This window comes from Heteronotia binoei, chromosome 4, assembly GCF_032191835.1.
Source record: "Heteronotia binoei isolate CCM8104 ecotype False Entrance Well chromosome 4, APGP_CSIRO_Hbin_v1, whole genome shotgun sequence".
Lineage (NCBI taxonomy): Eukaryota > Metazoa > Chordata > Lepidosauria > Squamata > Gekkonidae > Heteronotia > Heteronotia binoei.
Genome location: NC_083226.1, coordinates 84,156,744 through 84,178,143, shown reverse-complemented (window position 1 = coordinate 84,178,143; position 21,400 = coordinate 84,156,744). Strand labels below are relative to the sequence as shown.

Genomic DNA, 21,400 nt, shown 5'->3' with positions numbered 1-21,400 from the left:
CTTTGCAAATAATGTCCTAGGTAGTGGTAATAATCATGTGGCTATGTTTCTTTTCAGGTACCCCAATACATGCATCCAAAAAAGCCAGAGCAAGGACCACAAGCCTGATGATCGTTTCAGATTATTTTTTTCTCAAGAGCGCTGGTCCAGCATATATAGTCTCCCTAACAGAAAGATTCATAGCCGAACAATAAAGCCTTCTCACTATACATGCACAGCAACTGCTCATTTCCAATAGGCTCTGTGTTCATTTCCTATTGGAAATGAACAGTTGCTGTGCATGTATTGTGAGAAGGCTTTACTACCTAGGACATTATTTACAAAGACTTTATCTTTGATGGCTGGAATGCATGCCCTGGAAGATGTTTTGACTTTTTGGACTGTTCAAACTAATTCGCTACACTGTGTCTTACTATGCCATTTGTGATATTGTTGAACTTTCTTATATTTTGTATATACTTTTGGAATTATATTTATTGTAAAAAAATTTTTGCCTCCCATGGTCTTTGCTGCCTTGTTTGTGCAGCTTTTAGACCATGGCTCCCCGTTGCTGGTTATTCCTTTGCTCCACATCAAGGCAATGACAACATTTTAAGTCAATGTAATACAGGTAAAGAACCTGAAATTACAGTATTAAAACTGATAACAAATCACATTCCAGAAGAGTTCATAAATGTTTATACTTAACATATCTTATTATTATGTCGTCTTACAATAATATTGTGCTGTCTGTTACTGACCCATACTATTTCTTACTTACAAGTAAATAAAACACAAAAGAGACAGCATTTTAAATGTACCATGAAATTTGATACAACACTGTTCATTAAAAACTGATCTTGAAATTTGATACAACACTGTTCATTGGAAACTGATCTTGTTACCTTATAATCTTCAGGAACACCAGCTTTTCCTTCACTGCCAGAATGGATGCTGGCAAGAACAGCGGAAGGTGAAGGGGCAATTTTCTGTGGCGTTTGTGCAAGTACAGTGGCCCAAGACACCTGGGACTTGGCACAGGAACTTGAAGACACCTGAGGATCTGACATTTGACAGAACACCATATTCAGAATTGCTCAGAAACTCCAACTAATGAACATCCTTGCAAAAAAAGGTTTTTGTTAAAACAAAATTTGTCCTTTAAAAGGCATCACAATCTATGTCCCATCCTCATATCTCCACCAAAGAACTATTAAAATTGAGTTTTCTTGTTTTGAGAAGAGGAATAGTTTTACAAAAAGCTCCATTTTGTCTCAAATCTAGCATCTATCATATTTGCACATGGCATTCTTCATTGCTGGTGTTCGAACAATCCAACGGCAATTCTATCAAAAGAACAAGCTCTCTGACATTTATGCTTTAAACCATCAGAAAGACAACTCTACAGAAACTAAAAGCATGCCCCAAAACCTTTGCAAATGGAATTTATACTCAGTTCTCTACAGTATCCTCTAGGGTTGGCAGCAGTGAGGAGGAAGGGTTGCAAGCTCTAGGTTGGAAAATTGTAGATTTGGGTTGGAGCCTGGTGAGGACAGGGACCTCAGTGGAGCACAATGCTATAGAGTTCACCCTCTAAAGCAGGGGTGTCAAACATGCAGCCCAGGGGCCAAACCAAGCCCCTGAGCAACTGGCTCTTCTCTGCTTCCTTCACCCTCTCTCTTGCTTCCTTCTGAATATCAATTAGCTTTGCAAGGCTTGCTCAAAACTGCACAGGAGCTACAGAGCAAAATCTCAATTTTCTCCATTGGTTGAGGCTCCTTCCCCTCCTGGTCCCATGGAGAGGGAGGGAAAGAGCCAGAGCTTCCTTTGTCTGGTTTCCTGGATCCCATGGGAGAGATACAAAGAATCACCTTTAAAACCAACAAGTGCTAATGTTTTAAGCATGTTTTATTTTAAGGGCTTTTTTAAAAAAAAATCTTTAGTCATGTTTGTTCATGTCCTTTAAAAAGTTTATATTTCTGCTACCTAATCTTAAATAGGTATACACATGGCCTGGCCCAGCCCAACAAGATCTCATTTATGTCAAATCCGCCCTCATAACAAGTAAGTTTGACACCCTGTTCTAAAGCATCCATTTTCTCAAGGGGAACTGATTTATACTCTGGGGATGCACTATAATTCCAGGGGATCCGCAGGTTCCACCTCGAAGCTCACATCTCTACTATCCTCCAAAATACCAAATCTTAATAGTAAATATAATGGCTTTCTTGCTTAGATACATATTTAACTCTGACAATTATATCTGAGTTCAAGATTCGTAGAAGATTTGAAAAACAGTGTTTCTAAGCATGCTGATGGCTTAATACTGTTTAGTGACTCCAAATACAGAAACAATGCCTTAGACCCTTTAACAAGCTCCAGTGTGATTTGAAAAGTTTTAGCACTTACTTCCAGTAACAGAAGAACTACTTTCTGGGGGCAGCCTTCTCACAGATGCTTCTCCCTACGAAAATAATAACAATAGCAACAACAACAACAATGCTGTAGTCTCAAGTACAAAAAACAGAGTGCCCACCATAATTTACCTAACTTTTTTTTTTAAAGACCACCATTCAGCAATCATTCTTAAAGACAGTTTCGGCTAAAATTAATTTATACAAAGCAACAATAGACAATCAACAATCAAAGCAACAATCTTGGGTGTGACTGAGCCAGAGAGTTGACACTCTGTTAACTCTCCAGTCTAAAAGACTAGAAAATCAGATAAAGAAAAAAGCCAAATAATACCTTTAATTCAGAAGTGAGATGCTGTGGTCATTTTTAAACAAAAGTACTTTCAGAAACTTCAAAATAATTCCATGCTTATAATTCAACTAAATTTTAATTCTAGTTCATCTGTTAACACATCTGTTATAATTCTTTAAAACAATGTTTCCTTCTCTCAGACATGATGATGAAGAAGCTGGGAAGCAAAAAGTATGAATACAAAAAAGGAAGTGGAAATGGACAATGCAATTTAAAAAAATCCCTACTCCCAACTTTCAGGACACAAGCAAAAAGAATTTTCTGAAATAAATAGGCAAATTGTACTTAGTGAAATAATATGAATATGGATTGTCTGTCCTTTCACCAATGCAGTGCAAGGCATTCAAATACCTAGCTTTATCAGATATACCAGAAAGATATCAGATGTTTAGACTGATCACAGTATACTAGTTAGAACCTTCAAAAACTGGGAAGTCACAAAGGCAAGCACAATAGTGGTGGTATATTTCAGCTAATCAAATGGAGCTAATGAAAGAGCTCTTCATCACAGCTGCTAGTTGATGTTTTAAAAACAACAGTGTAAAAATAATCAACTTCAGGGTTTTTTAAAAAATAACCTCATTGAAAATGAAGTGTAAAAATAATTTAAATACTTAATTTCTTCAAACTGAATTTATGACCCATTATTGAGAAAAACTGTCAGTTATCATGCAACATAAAAGTTTATCATATTATAGTTTGATATAGGGAGAGGGTCATAATAAAAAACACTGATAGCAATTTTAAGAAACTTATTTTCTAAGATTGTATAAGGACTCTATTAAGTTTTAAAGTAATGGTTATCACCATAATTGTATTAGCGTTTGGAAGGGATATACCTCATTTTCAAAACTATTTAATATTGATTTATATTGTTCCTTCGTTTAACAAAAAATACAATCCAAGAATTTATGACTTTACAAGATTATGACTATAGATAAACTAGTCCCTAAAATAACAATACAGAAATGCCTATAAGAAATAAAATAAATTAGAAGAAAAAGACAGAGAAAATCTTAATACATTTTCGTCTAAGAAAAATATAAACTGCTTGCTAACCATCTGTCAAGAGAAACGTTATGATAGGAGGGATGGCGGCTCAGTGGTAGAGCATCTGCTTGGTAAGCAGAAGGTCCCAGGTTCAATACCCTGCATCTCCAACTAAAAAGGGTCCAGGCACAAATAGGTGTGAAAAACCTCAGCTTGAGACCCTGGAGAGCCGCTGCCAGTCTGAGTAGACAATACTGACTTTGATGGACCAAAGGTCTGATTCAGTATAAGGCAGCTTCATATGTTCATATGATAGGAATAATCCCCTAAGCTTTCATTCTGCTGTTCTCTGACTTCTCTGAAGGTGTCAGCTGCACCCTTACTGGCAGTTACTCATCAAGGTAATCTATTCAGGCTTGTAAATTAGTTCATACAGTTCAGCTGTGAATCTGCTATGGGGGAGGAGCTCACTCTAACCTGAGAAAATTCTACTGACACAGCTTTATGATTTGTTGGGAAGGTCAGGAGGTTATGGCTGGCAATTTTCTATAAAGTACAGCTTGTGATGGAAAAAAGGAGCCTTACTCTTTAACCTTCTCCTGCCAGAAAATCTGCATTTTGCTCTAGAACTCTATGCTTAAGATGTAAGAATCATGATTGCTGCTATAAGATAGCTTTGTTATTTTTGTACATTAACACTGTACATGAACTATTTTGTACATAAACTGTTCAGCTTGTTCTTAAACTTATTCAATAAAGCCTTCTTTTGCTTTAGTGTGTGTGTTACTCAGGAAATGACTGAGATCAAACTCAGGTGAAGCTTGGTTATGTTACTGCACAAAGGCAGGGTCAGCCTTGACACCATCCTAAGTGATACATTAGAAAGGCAAAAGGCTCCATATTGACTGATTTCTGTACAACTTTGCATCAAATAGCTAACCTCTTTGGTTATTAAAGCAGAAACCTTTGGTTTTCCTGTGGATTTCAAAGGCAGCGTATCTCCTTCAGCTGAACCCAGTGGCCACCAGGTATGTTTTTGAAGATCAAGCAGATCATTACTTCCCAGGCTTTGCAATTTGGGGAAATCAGATAGGGTAATTTCAAAGTCAGGTTCTGGAAGCGACTCCGTATTTGGAATGTGCTTGTATTTATTGTTCACAGCTTTACCATGCCTGTCTAATTAAAAAAAGAACTGTAAGCAAATTATACAAAACAGGGTTTTATATATTTAATAATCTCCTGTACATCACCTATAGAGCTTTTTAGCAGAAAGTTAATGTTTTATAAAATAACCATAATTAATTTACAAACCTAGTCTGAGCCTAAACTTTATATTGCATATACAAAATAAATAGTCTGACTACCAAAATTTAAGCAGACTTTTCATAAAATAGAAACTACCACAAGTTAGTTCTCAATATCTCCCTTTAAAAAAAAAAAAGCTCAAGTCAAGAATGGCACTCAACACACAATAATGAAGAGCAGAATCTAACCAACATATTATTACTAGATTTGTGAAATCTTTGCAGAATAGTGAATCAATAACTGAGATATACCTGATTTAATAAGACTTTTGCCATGCAGAGAAGTATGAAACAACCTCCTTCTTGTTGTGTCACTATATTCAGGCCTTTTACAGTCCAGTTTGGGTTCCTCATGTTTTGGTCGCCTCTGTACAAAAACAATCACCAAAAATTTCCATTGTTTAAATTCAGTGCTTAGTTGCCATATTTGTGTTATATTATTGTCTGCTATAAATAGTAGTAGATGATGTTGCTTTATGTTAAACAGCCAAAAAAAGGGGGAATACTTTGTATTAGTGACATTTGATTTTTTCCTGAATAAAAAAGCCAAAACTCCCACCAGAAACGCAAACAGCAGCCTTCAGAAAAAGTGCAAGGAATTTCTCTCACCAATAAAATCTGGCCCTTAATTTCCTCATGAATTTAAGTGATCTCCTCTTATTTTTATTGTCTGATATTAGTAAAATTCTCTCAGATTGACAGAATCTTTAAAAACATTCCAAAAATCCCTCCAAATAGGAAAGGAACTTCTGTTGTTCTACCACTACTAATGACAGCAACTCCTTAACAGGGATAGAACTTAGTTTAGTATGAGGATTTTTGAATTAGGATCAGGTAGACATCCAGGGTAATCCTGCCATGCCATTCTGCCATGAAGGTCACAACAGTGTTGTGATGATAAACTGAAGGAAAACAGAACCATGCATAGTACCCTGAACTCTTGGAAGAAAGGGATAAACCTACGGATCCTTTTTCCAGTGCTTTTCTCTGTGCACAGTCCAGAAATGAAAATTACCAACTAGAGCCAAACAAGATGCCCCCCTTCTGCAAGGACTTGCAAGAGGGGGGCATCTAATTTTCACTTAACCCATTATTTCTTCTTTCCCATTTCTGCAATCCCCCATAGCAGATTCCTTTTTCCTGCTTCCTTCTCTCCTTTCCAGCCACTAGCCAACCCACCTTTATATGCTCCCATCTTCAGTACTTCCCTCCCTGGTATTTGCTGGTGGGCCTGGCCCTGATGAAAGCCAAACCTGACATGGAAAGGACCCTGCCCCTCCTGCTGCCTTTTACTGACAGTAATCAGAGCTACAACTAGTAATACTGTTACGGTTGCCAAGCAACAGCCACAGAGGGTGAATGTTTTTATCATTTTGAAAGGGTTTAACACCCCGCCCCAAACACTCAATGTGTGTGTAGGCACACAGATTTTTCTGCTAACTTGTTTTTTTTCAAGTTTGTATGAAGATAGGCTTCATTCTCAAATATTCACAGATTTGATCATACTGAGAATTAGATATATTATATTAATCCAACCATGGAATATTTATGATATTCAGCTATTCCACCTTTGTTATTTCCAAATTTTAGAGTCAAAACTAAACCTGCCATTTTAACATGATCTTTATATATGCAATAGGCCATGTAGTTATCCTCTATATACACTCTGGAGGATGTGCAAGTATAGTTGTGGAGGAGCAGGGTACATGACTGATAGTTCTCGCAGACAGGGGAGCAGAAACATGTTTTGAAACAGTTTGATAGCTGGCATAACAACTACATCCAGTACAGAAAACATGTACTCATCACTCACCCTTGGAATGTTTCCAGCCTCGTTTCTGATGAGAGAAGTCTGTTTGACATAGTCTCTGTCTTGTTGAGATGAGCTGCAGCTGGGAACTGTGTATATATTTGGTGTGGCATCAAGTGAACAAGAACTGGAGTATTCCCCAAGAGAACGGCATCCCGTAAGACTCTGAGATGCATATTGGGAAAGAGAAGTGGTAGTATCCCAGGGTGCATCTTGAATACATTCCTGTTGTCTAAATAAACATATTGCTATTTAGCTCAAATATGATGTCTTACAAAAACAACAACAATATTTCTGCTTGAACACATTTTTTACGGGGAGTCCAAACACCATCATATGTGTGACAAATGTTGTTTTAAGCAATAAACAGCCACAAGCAAATTTTGGTTTATGTTGTTAAGTACCCTGGGGAAACAATTGACACAAAGTGACACAGTGTTCAAGATAAAGAACAAAGATGATCTGTTAAACTCAGAGAGGAGAGCCTTAATCTGAAGAATGGAACATCTTCCATAAATTGTAATCACTAGCATACTGAGATAAGGAAGAGCATAAAATTAAAACCTGTAAGCAATATTACAATCACAGGCTGTGTAGTTGGGCTGGAAAAATATTTCCTGTTCTTAGTACGAGTACCAGAGACAGCTACTATCTAGATAACATCCCTGCAAAGAGTTGAGAAACAACTGCTGCGGTTTTCTAAGCAACAGCATCAGTTTTTAGATACAAAGGATTTTTTTGTTGTGTTGCATATAATAATGTAATAAAGGAGCTGTACAACAAACCAGCCCAAGGTCTTCAACTGACAACCCAAGCAACCACAGGAATAAAAAAATTTTAAAAAATGGCCAAAGAAAAAATTAACTGGATGGCTAATCAGAGAGAGAGAACAAAAATGGGGCAATTTTGTAGACTGGAGTTTCAAAATATAAACTGGAAGGAAGGGGGAAGGGACAACAAAAGGGGAGGGATGTTTCCCCTCCCACAGAAGTCTTCCCAAGGTCCCTTCTTAACACTATAGAACTGAAATGCATTCCCCACAGAAAAAAAGATTATTCACGCACAATTCAGAACCCTGTGTTGCAAAAGAATGTTATAATGAGCCAGGTAGGGGGGAAGGACTTGATAGTTTTGTATAATTGCCACATAAAAACACAGGAATGAAAAAAGTAGAGCCTTGAAATACACCCATGAAGGCTATAAGCTACTGGAGCTTTTTAGCAGGCTGCAAAAAACCCGACAGTTCAAAATTTAAAAGGTAAAAGTAGTCCTCTGTGCAAGTACCAGTCATTTCTGACTCTGGGGTGATGTCACATCACGATGTTTTCACAGCAGACTTTTTTACGGGGTTGTTTGCCATTGCTTTCCCCAGTCATCTACTTTTCACACCCAGCAAGCTGGGTACTCATTTTACCAACCTTGGAAGGATGGAAGGCCGAGTCAACCTTGAGCCAGCTATCTGAATCCAGCTTCCGCTGGGATCAAACTCAGGTCATGAGCAGAGCTTAGGACTGCAGTATTGCAGCTTTATCACTCTGCGCACAGGGCTGCTAGTTCAAAATTATTGTGACCCATATGTCATTTCTCTAAATGCATGGGGACCCTTCTTTATGTAGTCTGCAATTTATTTAAAAGAATTAGCATCTAATATATCCTTGGTGGTCATTAAAATATGGTTCATATCTCTCATGGGATAAGAATCCTTATGCTGTGTGTGTGTATGGGCATTTAAAACTGCTCATTTGTAGCGCTGAAATTCAGATTGCGCCCCCCCCCCCAAGCAAACAAAGAGATCAATTTAAATACTGCAAATACTAACTTCCCATGTGAGTTTTAACCAGGTCTCTGAACATGCCTCAAAGACATTGGACTCATACATTCACTTTTATCCTAATGTGCTGAGCCAAGATTGATGACTTCCTGGTTTGTAACGAGCTGCAATTCATTGTGACATCTGAATCAGGTGCTTTAACGAATTGCAGTTTGTTTCTTACCCACAATCAAGGGCTCTGTACACCAAAGTTTAGAATTCTAGTCTGCAGGCAAGAAAAAGAAAGTTTGTTAATTGCCAGGCGTGGATCTCATAATGATCTCATGTTACAATTTTTCAGAAACAGAAATCTTAAATCTCAAATCAGCACACAAGAACTAGGAAAATGTATATGAGCCCAAAGATCTCCTGGCTTGCTCGTATTGTGAATAATCATTTTTGTGATAACTGAAAAACAAATATGTAATGAAACATTTCTTGACGACTGCACAGGAACAAGTCATCAGCGTGAATCCTACTCTATCTACTGAGGAAAGTTTGAAGTCTTCCTCCAAAGAGAAGTGCCACTGAGTTGAAGAAAGGTCCCTTAGACTGCAGGAACTTCCTCAAGCTTAAGTTTGGACCCACCCTACCTTTTTTACTCCTTTTACGATAAAAAGCCAATTTTAGGGCACAGAATCCCAAACTCACGATCATCTGTGAAATTAATTGTTACACAGAAGTTTCCAGGTTGTGAACTAAAATACTGAATGAATATGTCAGTTTATTACCAAAGTACTATACAAATTTTAACTTGCCAAACATCTTAACTTATCTAAATTTAAGCCTTGGTACATTAATAGTCCCCCAAGAAATGAGATGAAGAAGGTACGTACTTATCCAATGGTGGCTCCTGAACATATGGGTAGCATGTTGTATAATATCTAGGAAAGACACATGCTTCTGAGGGTTCTGACCATGCCACTGTTACCGCCGTGTATTTTGGGACAAACGGTTTGACCTCTGCTGATAACTTGATGCCCTGAGAAACAAAAGGGGTTTTGGCTACATGCACTTTAAGATTAACCAGAATATGTGAAAATCCCAATCTATGTGAACAATGTGGTCAGAAGAAGGAAAAACTGGTGCCTGTTCATCTGCTCAACCAAAACAGGGCTGAAGAAATTAAATCTGTAAGAGAACAGTGAGAATTGCACCAACAAGTGTGCATTCAAGCAAACTTATTTGAAATACAGGTTTTAGAAATATCTGACTTCAGATCATAATGTAAAAATTCAAAGTATCTCTACTGCAAGCACTACAGAAATTGTTTTAAGATCAGACAAAAAATATTCTGGCCTTGGAACAGGGGTCACTGTGTGTATGTGTGTGGCAAAAGGCACTTGTGAAATTTTCTGCTTTATGCAGGGGGTTTGGCTAGATGACCGTGGAGATTCCTTCCAACTCTATGATTCTATGACTGATTCTTCAACAAATATTAAGGCTCCACAGCACTTTTAAAAATGGCCAGAATCTGTACACCAAATCTGGCCGCCGGATTATTATCTTTACTTTTCAAAAAGGAAATAATCACAGGATTCTAATATAAAAAGAATGCCCTGATGCACTGCCATATTTTCCCCCCAGATAATTTTAGACATACTATAGCCAGCATCTGAATTCAACACTGTTATAATAAAGCAGCTATTTTCTGTGTTTTAACCCAACATGTACTCTTAATCTGAATTAAAATATTCTGGAAAACTCCATCCACATATATTTGCCTCTTATGACTATAATACAAGACAATAAAGATTTTTTGTTTTCATCTAGGATTTATAGCTAAATGCTATGTTTCACTGCAACAGTCCCATTAAAAATAGAGATTTTGTCAATTCAAATGGAACTGGACTTTTTTGCACTGATGTTAAAAGAGGGATTGAGATTCTTTTGATTGGAGTCAGCAACACAACTCTTGGCTAAATCTCCCAAGACCTGAGAGACGGAGTAAATCTGAGAACTAAACTACAAATTTCACTTCCCACCCCCCCCCCCCCATTTTTGGCCAATAGGGAAAAGTGAAATGTGTAGGTTAGTATTCATATGCACGTTGGCTCTCAGGTCTTGACAGATTTAAATGTTAGAAGTACTCCCTATAATAAAAACAGAACTGGCTTGTTGAAAAAATAAAATTCTTGGAATCTGTTTTGTACATTGTGCAACATGATCTTTACAAAGGAGTTATTTAAAAATAACAAGGTTAAGACAAGCCAGAGAGAGCAATGTAATAACACTTTGTGTGAATAGCAGTGCTAGTATTAACTGCCCTACTTAATTATATGAAAATCACTTAGGGTTGCCAATTTCCAGAATTACAACTGATCTCCAGACTACAGAGATGAGTTCCCCAAACTCTGTCTTTCCCCCAGACCTTCAAGAATTTCCCAAGCCAGAGCTAGCTATCATGAAAACACTCTGCCAGGTTACAGAAAATCCAAGCATAGAATCTTATAGACCAGCAGGCTTTAAGTTTAGAGGCAAACATTTGATGAAACAGCCATTGCCTAAAAACGCAGCTACCACATTATGTACATTGGAGCCTATGTGTAACTGAGCCAACCATAGCTTCCCTGCTCCAAAACACATATACACAGGTTTTTCTTTTTCCCCTAAATAAACAAAATGAAAATTTGTATTTCAAAGAGAAATGTCAGCACCAAACTTCTGGAGTTTAATTTCCACAGAAACAGTTCCTGAACGTTGGAAGACGGGGAAAACTGGAAGGCCAAAACGACCGGGAAGGCTACCTCAGCAAACAGCCCTGAAGGCGAGTGAATTCGTCCAGTCCCACTGGGGTCAGAACGCCACCGTGCCACTCGCCCAGAGCTGGCCGGGCCGGGCCAGGCTTGGCGTCCGCCACTATGCGACTCAGCCAGCCAATCCGCTCAAGAAGGTCGGGCCGGCTTAGTTTCCCAGCCACTCCCCGCCGGCAACAGAGCGCAGTAAAGATCGTGTCCGCGGGGGCTTTTCCCAGGGACCATCAAGGCCAACCGCCCTTTTGAGAAAACAGAGCTATGGGGGGAAAAACTGTAACAAGAGAACTTTTTGAGCTGTAGAGTTCAAGAGAGGAAGCTGATGGCAGCATACACTTTCGCTCCAATCCCAACCGACGCCTCCTGAACACATGATGGAGGCTGTCGATATCCCCCTCCTTGATAATAATAAAAAAGTCCAATACGTGACGTTCAACTGGTGCAACCTGCAGCAGCATGACGCAGGAAAAAACGCCACCTTCTAAATTTCTGTGGGTGAGGATTCTGTTTAAAAAACAGGAAGCGTGCCACAAGAGAGGGATAAGAATGCAGCTGGGAAGTGTGCTTTACGGATCCTGCAGAGAATCCTTTTTGCCCAAGGAAGCCCTTTAGGATTGGGACACGTGACGTAGTTTAGACAGGCGGACTTCCTCGTCCTAGTCCGTTCGAGGATTGTTCTGGGTTGCTCTCCGCCGGCAGCATAACAAGTAGCGGGTAGGATGGTTTAATGAGCCGGCCTTTCAACGGCCCAGGCTCCTCACCGTTCCTTACCTCTTTGCTGGCTTCCCGCTCCGAAGTCATAGCGGGATGAAAAACAAGGTCCGAAAAAAGTCCAGCGCTCCACCAACGATTATTCTCAGGCTATTTTCCACGCCCGCCCCAGCGCGCACAAAAAACTCGTAATAACAGCGCCACTGCGTCTCAACTGTCGCAGCCAATCAACAGCAGGGCAACACTCTGAGCAACCGCCATGACACCGGAGGCAAAGTGGGGACTTTCAGGCAAAATCGTTCGTTTTTTTTAAACAGGCTGTTGATACAGGCTTACCGTTATTTTGAGTGATGGGGTGTAACATACTAATAGGATTCTATTTCCTACTTCATTCCTGGTTAGCTCTACTTTCTGACCACCCCGACATTAATACCTCATGTAGGAATAATTACTTATACAAAAGGATAGGTTCATCCAGCAATACTTTTCCTTACAAGATATAGCCAAGGGTATGTATATTTAATGCTGTTTTCACCTCATGTACATATAAGAGCATCAGTTTGAAAAATGCTTAGCACTTCTACACAACAAGATTGTCTTATCATTTTTGAACTGCTATATTAGGTCAACCCAGTATGTCAATTCAATCATGAAAGTTTATGATCCCTCAAAATCTACAAATTTAATACAAGTTTTCAAACTATCAATACATGTAACTAAAGTAGTTAAACTATATGCATGTTCAGCTCCATAGCACAGAAAATCTGCTTTTGAATTCAGTTTTGTCTACTTCAGCTTGTCTACTTTTGTTTTAACAATGAGCACTTCTGTTCCTTATTAGAGGTTAGGAACAGGGCTTAAATGTCCTTCCTTAGCCTTGCAGATCTGCCTAATTTCCCTAACCCTACAAGCAACATGTTTCTTTGCATTCCTGTTTTATCTACATCTGATCACCCAAAAGAAAACATCACACACTTCAATTTCAGCTAGAACAAAATCTTGGTTAAAACTATAGGTGCATTCACACCAATGTGTTTTGCAACTTGGATTTTTGCTATTAACAGAGTTAAAATCCAGTTGCAAAGCATTTAGTGTAGCGTGAGCACCCCCATGTCTCAATGTGCTCATTAACCACCCAAATACATATTGCTATGGTTCCTTAATACAGATGATTAAAAACCAATACCATACTTCTATATTTTCTAATATGTCTTGACATAGAGCTTCAAAGAAAAAACTACTTGGACTATTTTTCTTTTTATTATGACTAACCCTATCAGCAATTGCAGATTTCCCTCCCATAACTTACTGGACAAGTCATGTCTGTGATTACAGCAGTTAGGCTGTGAAAGACAATATGATAACACTGAGTGATCCTTGTTTTAAATAGTAATAGCTATGGTAAAGTTCCAAAAGCCAAAGGCAAAGTATTGTCAGCAAAAACAATGGCATTCTTTGCTCCCATCCAAGTTCTAATCACCCCACTTAGCTTTCTAATTACGATATTTCACATCACATAGCTGGCCACTATAGATTTTTAAAATTGATGCTCATCCAAGCTTTAATGTCCAGTGTATTCTAGGTTTCACCTATTCAAAGTTCAAAATTAAGTTCTAGTGGTTTGCTACATAGTCCACTATTTATCCATTTTACAACTAGTTAAGAGACTGTACTTATATTCAGACAATCACAACTATTTTACACGTCAGCTGCATAATTTGTGATATTAAAAACAAGTTGGAATCTATTGTACTGTTTGCGTATAAAGTGAAATCTATGAAATATACACAAAGCAAATGATCTAGCATTAAAACAGATTTTATTTCATCAGCCCTATTTCAACAAATCAAAAGCCAAACGATTCTTCAACTGCTATAGAAAGAATAAAAGCATTAGATCTTTGAATATTTGAGAACCTAGTCAACATATTCTGTGTAACTTGTAAACTTTATTGAACACAATGGAGAAATAGGCACTTAACAGTACAAACCATAGCAGCCTACTTTGCATTTTACTGAGCTCTGTTGCTGTGAATAATACAGCTCATGCACAGGTAATTACTTTTGTACTTTTTTCAAGTATTCACTGAATACTATCAACATATATACATCCATATACATAAAGTTCCAGAAGATTTCCAAAGAAGTTTCCAGAAGTTATTCATTTCTGCTGGTCTTTTGGAAGTGGTCTTCGAAAAAGGAGAATATGTGGTTCTGGGAAAGAAAAATGGAAACTTGACAATGAGTATTGCTTAACAATGAACACGAGATACAACATTAAGTGTAAATACTCAGAAGTCATAGGCACTGTTTTCAGCACTTCAGATGTCAACAGTGTTGCTTTTGCTCAAATATCTGCTACCTCTGAAGTAAGCAACCTTATTTCTCCAAAGACTTGAGATATTTTACTATGTTTATGTTGCATATTTTACTGCACGTTTTTATATTGTAAGCCACCCTGAGCTTACACCCTTTGGCAGGAAGGACAGGATAGAAATCCCAAAAATAAGATGTGGAAAAGGACTTGCCAGACACAATTTTCACTTACCTGGCTCATGAATCATATAGTGGACCCAGCCAAGGCTCTGCTGTACACCAAGTCTTCTCCATTCTTCCTCAGACATTAGATGAGTTTTTGGTACTTGTTTTGACAGTTCTCTTGGTAACATTACATGCCTACCAAGAAGAAATTAAGATGTTAAACCCTTGCAGCCATGCATAACTGTACAGCTCAGGAAAAATAATCATTTTCTTATCAGATGCAGGAGTATTAGAAGCACTGCAAAATTAGTAGCATTTGAAGTTTTTAACTATTGTCCGGAACTTATGAGACAGTTGTTCTGAACCCAATGTCTTAATATTAAGAGGAACTTGTTAAATTTATTATACACACACAAGAAAAACTTTTTTGTTGCTATAGGCAACTTAAGCCCAAATATTATGCTTATAACTACTACTTCCATTCAGACAAGAAAGCCTGAACCAAATAATAGTTTCTTTAGACCACAGAAAGTGCACAGGAAAGCTGTATTGAGGACAAGTTGCATGAGGCATTTTGAAATATCCACTCCATTCCTTTACACTTTTATAGATATTGGCAGTTTACCTCCTCAAAGCAGTTCACAATGTTTCCTCCCCAATTTCACCTCATGCACACAACCACCACACCCTGAGGTAGATTAGGCCAAGAGAGTGACAAGGTCACACAGTGAGTGTGAGGAGTTCAACCTACCCCTCCAAAAGTCTAGTTCGACATCTGAACAGTCTTCACGTAAATCAAGGTCTTAGCTCATGAAAAGCGCCACTGCGGCCCAGGATCAATCACCCTCTCTCCGCTAACCCAGCCCGGAGTCGTTGCGAATACAAAACATTTTTTTGGGGGGGGGGGGAGCGAGCATTACGCGCGCCGTCGCTAGTCCCCAAAACACAGCAGCCACAGGCGTCCCTTTCGTAGCCTGCCGGTCTTTCGAAATTTAACAAGCTTCAACTGTAGGGTCACCCGCAGCCATCTTCGTCCTTCTTGTGAAGTAGACTCTCGGGGACAGGGGCTAGAACACCACTGCCAAACAAGAAGGAACGAGGAGGCACAAGGAACAAAAAGACGGCTCAGCAAGAGAAAGAGAAGGGCAGCGTCGTTTTGAAATCGTGAGGCGGGAACGAACGGTACAAAATATAGAAATAAGCCCCAGAAGACGAAGCTGTGGCCACTACAAACAAGCTTTTTAAAAAATCGTCTCTGTGCTTCCTTCCAGATCCTCTTACCGGTACTCGTAGTTCTCGTCGAAGTACTTGTCCGAGTAATAGATCTGCTTGTGGGACATGATGAAGGCGGTTGTTCGTGTGGCTCCCAGCGCCTCTTTCGCCTCCTCTCCCACAGCAACGGCTCCCCCTAGCAAATCAATTGACTCACCCAAAACCAGCGTCCCCGCCCAACTCAATTTGAATCCAACAACTCAATTGTGATTGGAAGGCAGCGCGGGCTAATCGGAGCGCGAACTGCCACGTGACAATCTCCATAGTGATTAAATTTTCTCACCCACTTCAATTCTCCCTTCGCTCGCTCACAGTTTCCACCAATCAGAGGACGCAGTAAACTCTAAACCTAACTTCTGCCTCCAGGCATGCGCATTCTTGCCTTTCAACCGCCAATAAAATTGTCCCGGGGAAGGGACAGTCGCTGGGCAAATTAATAGTTTCTGTCTAGATGTTTTAAAAGAGCCCCGTGGCGCAGTGGTAAAGGTGCAGTACTGCAGTCCTAAGCTCTGCTCGCAACTTGTAAAAAGTCTGCTGTGAAAATGTTGTGAAAGCAATGTCACCCCAGAGTCAGAAACGACTGATGGTTGCCCAGGGGACTACCTTTACCTTTTAGATTTTTTGTTGGGAGGGCGGAATAGGAGAGGGGGGGAATAGGAGTCTACTCGCTTAGGCACAGGCTTGGGCGACTGTTCTGTGTTTGCTTCTTCATAAAGTGGGAGGGAACGTTGCTGGGCTGTTTCTTGGCTCGGATATACTTGTTGTCTTAACGAAGACAACAGCCGTGGTCTGTTACAGTGGGAGCTGTGATATGGTCCCTTGCAAGCTTGTGAAGTAAACTGTATACTTGAGATGGGTGGAGCGTGACATCAGAGTTGGATAATTACTCTTAACACTCCATAATTAACACACCTGACACAGGTATTTGCCTGTTTTCTCCAAAAATTGAATCTAAACAATGATAACCTTATAAACTTCGTTTGTTGTTCTTGTTTGGCTCTTTTAAAGCATTTCAATTTATTGTATGTTTGCATGCCAATTTGCTGTTCAATGTCTGCCTTATATGTATGGCCTGGTAAGTCTCATTCTGTGTTTGTGCACATGAATGCTCACGCTCTCAATAAAATATTGTTGGTCTTAAAGGTACCATTGGACTCTTAACTTTTTTTTATTGCTACAGACCAACACGGCTACCTTCCTGGATCTAAACCCATTAAAGCTTAAGGAAGATAATTAATCATCTCTACCCCCGCCCTCACAATCTGATTTCTGCTCTTTGTGCTCTATTGAAACTGCTGTCTAACAGGAGGTACTAAAACTAGTGATTCCCCACAGATTACACATGAGTGCCAATAGAGAATGCATGATTGCCAATAGAGAATAATGGAGACCATGCTTGCCCATAGGAAATAATGAAGAGCAGGCTTGCCCTAAGGACAGCATAGACCAGGGGTGGCCAACAGTAGCTCCCCAGATGTTTTTTTGCTTACAACTCCCATCAGCCCCAGCCAGCATGGCCAATGGCTGGGGCTGATGGGAGTTGTAGGCAAAAAACATCTGCAGAGCTACCGTTGGCCACCCCTGGCATAGACTATACATGATTGCCAATAGAGAATGCACACTTGTCCATGGGGAATAATGGAAATTAAATGTAAAGGCAGTCCCCTGTGCAAGCACCGAGTTGTTACTGATCCATGGGGTGATGTTACATCACAATGGTTTTTTGGCAGACTTTTTATGGGATGTTTTTTCATTGCATTCCCCAGTTATCTACACTTTACCCCCAGCAAGCTGGATATTCATTTTACTGACCTCAGAAGGATGGAAGGCTGAGTCAACCTTGAGCCGGCTGCATGAACCCACTTTCTGCTAGGACCGAACTCAGGTCATGAGCAGAGCGTGGGCGGCAGTACTGCAGCTTACCACTCTGTGCAACAGGGCTCATATAATGGAATCCATACTTGCCCATTGGGAATAATGAAGACCACGTTGGCCCATAGGGAATAATGAAAAGCAGGCTTGCCCTAAAGACAGCGATTACCCATAAACTATACATTATTACCAATACAGAATCCATGCTTGGAAGCCTAAATTAGCCTTGTGATGTTAGGCTTGACCTAAGGACAGCAATTACCCATAGACTATACATGATTGTCAATAGAGAATCCATGAGTTTGTTAGGCACTGGGGTGCTTTCTGGAACAAGCAGGAGCTGTACAAAAGAGACGGTCTCCACTTGTCCCCAGATGGAACCAAGTCGCTGGCGCTTAAAATCAAAAAGGTGGCAGAGCAGTTTTTAAACTAAATCTTGAGGGAAAGCCGACAGATTAAATGTCTCTGGTTCGGGAAGACTCATCTCAAAGAGATGAAAGGTTAGCTGTTACTTTTCTACCGGGTAATGGATCAGAGTTGTCCACTGAGATGGTGACAAACAGTATGGACTGTCTGCCAAAGTCTCGAGGTGCAGGAGGAAGGTTGCGGGCCTAATTTGCGTGGGAAATTATAGATGTTTGTATACAAATGCTAGAAGTGTTCAAAGTAAAATTGGTGAGTTGGAATGTTTAGTGTTGGGAGAAAACATAGACATTGTGGGAATTTCAGAAACTTGGTGGAATGAGGAGAATCAGTGGGACACGGTGATTCCTGGATATAAGTTATATCAGAAGGATAGGGAGGGAAGGGTTGGAGGTGGGGTGGCTCTGTATGTCAAAGAGGGTATACAGTCCAGTAAGACTGAGGTCAGAAAATTAGATTCCCTTCTAGAAATGCTTTGGGTTGAAATAGAGGGCCCAAAAGGAAATTTAACTATGGGAGTTTGTTATCGCCCACCAAATCAAAAGATAGAAGACGATTATAATATGATGGAAGGATTAAAGATTGCGTCTAAACGTAAAAACTGTGTCGTAATTGGTGATTTTAACTACCCGCAGATTGATTGGGTCAATATGTGTTCAGGTCGAGAGAAAGAGATTAAGTTTCTAGATGCTCTCAATGACTGTGCTATGGAGCAGATGGTCACAAAACCTACCAGGGGTGGGGCGATCCTGGATTTGGTCCTAAGTAATGCCCAAGACTTGGTGAGAGATGTAAAAGTGATCGCACCGCTTGGAAGCAGTGACCATAACGTTATTGATTTCACCATTTGTATAAATAGAAAGTTGCCCCAAAAGACCAGCACAACCACATTTAACTCTAAAAAGGGTAAATTCTCTGAGGTGAGGAGGCATGTGGAGAGGAAATTGAAAGGAAAAGTAAATACAGTCAAAACCCCTGGGGAAGCTTGGAGGCTATTTAAAACTACAATCCTAGAAGCACAGATAAAATATATACCACAAGTTAGGAAAGGCACAAACAGGTATAAGAAAAGGCCTGCATGGTTAACAAACAAAGTAATGGAAGCTGTAAAAGGTAAGAAGGACTCCTTTTAGTGGTGGAAAGCTAATCCAAGTGAGATTAATAAAAGGGAACACAGGCTGTGGCAAATCAAATGCAAGACTGTGATCAGGCAGACAAAAAGGGACTATGAAGAGCATATTGCAAAAAACATAAAGACCAACAATAAAAAATTCTTCAAATATATTAGAAGCAGTAAACCAGCCAGGGAGGCAGTGGGGCCCTTGGATGACCAAGGGGTAAAAGGATTACTGAAGGAGGATAGGGAAATGGCTGAGAAGCTGAATGCATTTTTTGCCTCTTGTCTTCACTGTGGAAGATGAGAAGTGTTTGCCTGCTGCAGAACCACTTATTTTGGAAGGGGGGTTGAAAGACCTGAGTCAGATTGAGGTGACAAGAGAGGAGGTCCTACAACTGATAGACGAATTAAAAACTAATAAGTCACCAGGTCCGGATGGCATTCATCCAAGAGTTCTGAAAGAACTCAAAGTTGAACTTGTGAATCTTCTGACAAAAATATGTAATCTTTTATTGAAATCTGCCTCCGTTCCTGAGGACTGGAAGGTAGCAAATTTTACCCCCATCTTTAAAAAGGGTTCCAGAGGAGATCTGGGAAATTACAGGCCAGTCAGTCTGACTTCAATACCAGGAAAGTTGGTAGAGAGCATTATCAAGGACAGAATGAGTAGGCACATTGATGAACACGAGTTATTGAGGAAGACTCAGCATGGGTTCTGTAAGGGAAGATCTTGCCTCACTAACCTGTTACGTTTCTTTGAGGAGGTGAACAAACATGTGGACAAAGGAGACTCAATAGATGTTGTTTACCTTGACATCCAGAAAGCTTTTGATAAAGTTCCTCATCAAAGGCTCCTTAGTAAGCTCGAGAGTCATGGAGTAAAAGGACAGGTCCTCTTGTGGATCAAAAACTGGCTAATTAATAGGAAGCAGAGAGTGAGGGGTGGTAAGAACCAGAGAGGATTGTAAGGCACTCCAAAGTCCAGAAAAGGGCGACTAGAATGATTAAAGGTTTGGAACACTTTCCCTATGAAGAAAGGTTAAAACGCTTGGGGCTCTTTAGCTTGGAGAAATGTCGACTGCGGGGTGACATGATAGAGGTTTACAAGATTATGCATGGGATGGAGAAAGTAGCGAAAAAAGTACTTTTCTCCCTTTCTCACAATACAAGAACTCGTGGGCATTCAATTAAATTGCTGAGCAGTCAGGTTAAAACGGATAGAAGGAAGTACCTCTTCACCCAAAGGATGATTAACATGTGGAATTCACTGCCACAGGAGGCGGCTACAAGTATAGCCAGCTTCAAGAGGGGGTTAGTTAAAAATATGGAGCAGAGATCCATCAGTGGCTATTAGCCACAATGTGTGTGTGTGTGTGTGTGTCTATATATATGTATATTTGGCCGCTGTGTGACACAGAGTGTTGGACTGAATGGGCCATTGGCCTGATCCAACATGGCTTCTCTTATGTTCTTATGTTCTCATGCTTGCCCATAGGGAATAATGGAAATTAGGCTTAACCTAAGGACAGCGATTGCCCAGACTATACATGATTGCCAATAGAGAATCTACGCTTGCTCATAGGAAATAATGGGGACCACACTTGTCCATAGGGAATAATGGAGACCACACTTGCCTCAAGGACAGCAATTGCTCATAAATTATACATGAATTCCAATAAAGAATTCATGCTTGTCCATAGAGATTAATGGAGATCACAGTTATCCATAGGGACTACTGGGGAGAAACCCAAAAAACCATGAAGCAACAGACACCTGCTCCCAGAGTATACTTGCAGGCATAGTAATTAACTACATATCACAACTGAATTCTGGTTCTACAGCCAACCATGCCCACATAGAGGCTGCCCAGAATCCTGCTTGAGGCAGCTTACAATTAAAATAATGTAACAATGCAAAAACAACAATTGCACATAAATTGCATAAAACTATAAGCACTATCTATTTATTTACTTGTTTTGACAGTTCTCTTGGTAACATTACATGCCTACCAAGAAGAAATTAAGATGTTAAACTATTGCAGCCATGCATAACTGTACAGCTCAGGAAGAATAAACATTTTCCTATCAGATGCAGGAGCATTAGAAGCACTGAA

General features: G+C 39.8%; 2 protein-coding genes across 2 annotated transcripts in view; both read right to left on the bottom strand.

The window, feature by feature from the left end:
* The window catches only part of SECISBP2 (SECIS binding protein 2), a 38,047-nt gene extending 25,721 nt beyond the window's left edge, over positions 1 to 12,326 (bottom strand). The window contains 7 exon segments of the mRNA XM_060235488.1: positions 885 to 1,042; positions 2,389 to 2,443; positions 4,676 to 4,911; positions 5,292 to 5,406; positions 6,853 to 7,081; positions 9,496 to 9,641; positions 12,184 to 12,326. Of these exon segments, the coding sequence (XP_060091471.1) occupies positions 885 to 1,042; positions 2,389 to 2,443; positions 4,676 to 4,911; positions 5,292 to 5,406; positions 6,853 to 7,081; positions 9,496 to 9,641; positions 12,184 to 12,213 (969 nt within the window). The 5' untranslated portion in view covers positions 12,214 to 12,326.
* A 1,599-nt stretch (positions 12,327 to 13,925) lies between these two features.
* On the bottom strand, positions 13,926 to 16,283 carry CKS2 (CDC28 protein kinase regulatory subunit 2). Its single transcript, XM_060235487.1, has 3 exons — positions 15,885 to 16,283; positions 14,671 to 14,798; positions 13,926 to 14,336 (listed from the first exon to the last, which is right to left on the bottom strand). Exons 1-3 carry the CDS (start codon positions 15,941 to 15,943, stop codon positions 14,284 to 14,286), a joined length of 240 nt encoding a protein of 79 aa, XP_060091470.1. The 5' UTR covers positions 15,944 to 16,283; the 3' UTR covers positions 13,926 to 14,283.
* Between the last annotated feature and the right edge of the window lie 5,117 nt (positions 16,284 to 21,400).

What these genes read in the sequence shown, in the direction of transcription:
- CKS2 (XM_060235487.1), bottom strand. Translation starts at nt 15,943, where the DNA reads ATGTCCCACAAGCAGATCTATTACTCGGACAAGTACTTCGACGAGAAC. An exon ending in GACGAGAACTACGAGTACCG is followed by an intron (nt 14,799 to 15,884) that starts GTAAGAGGATCT and finishes TCTTCTTGGTAG; the next exon opens with GCATGTAATGTTACCAAGAG. An exon ending in CTATATGATTCATGAGCCAG is followed by an intron (nt 14,337 to 14,670) that starts GTAAGTGAAAAT and finishes TTTCTTTCCCAG; the next exon opens with AACCACATATTCTCCTTTTT.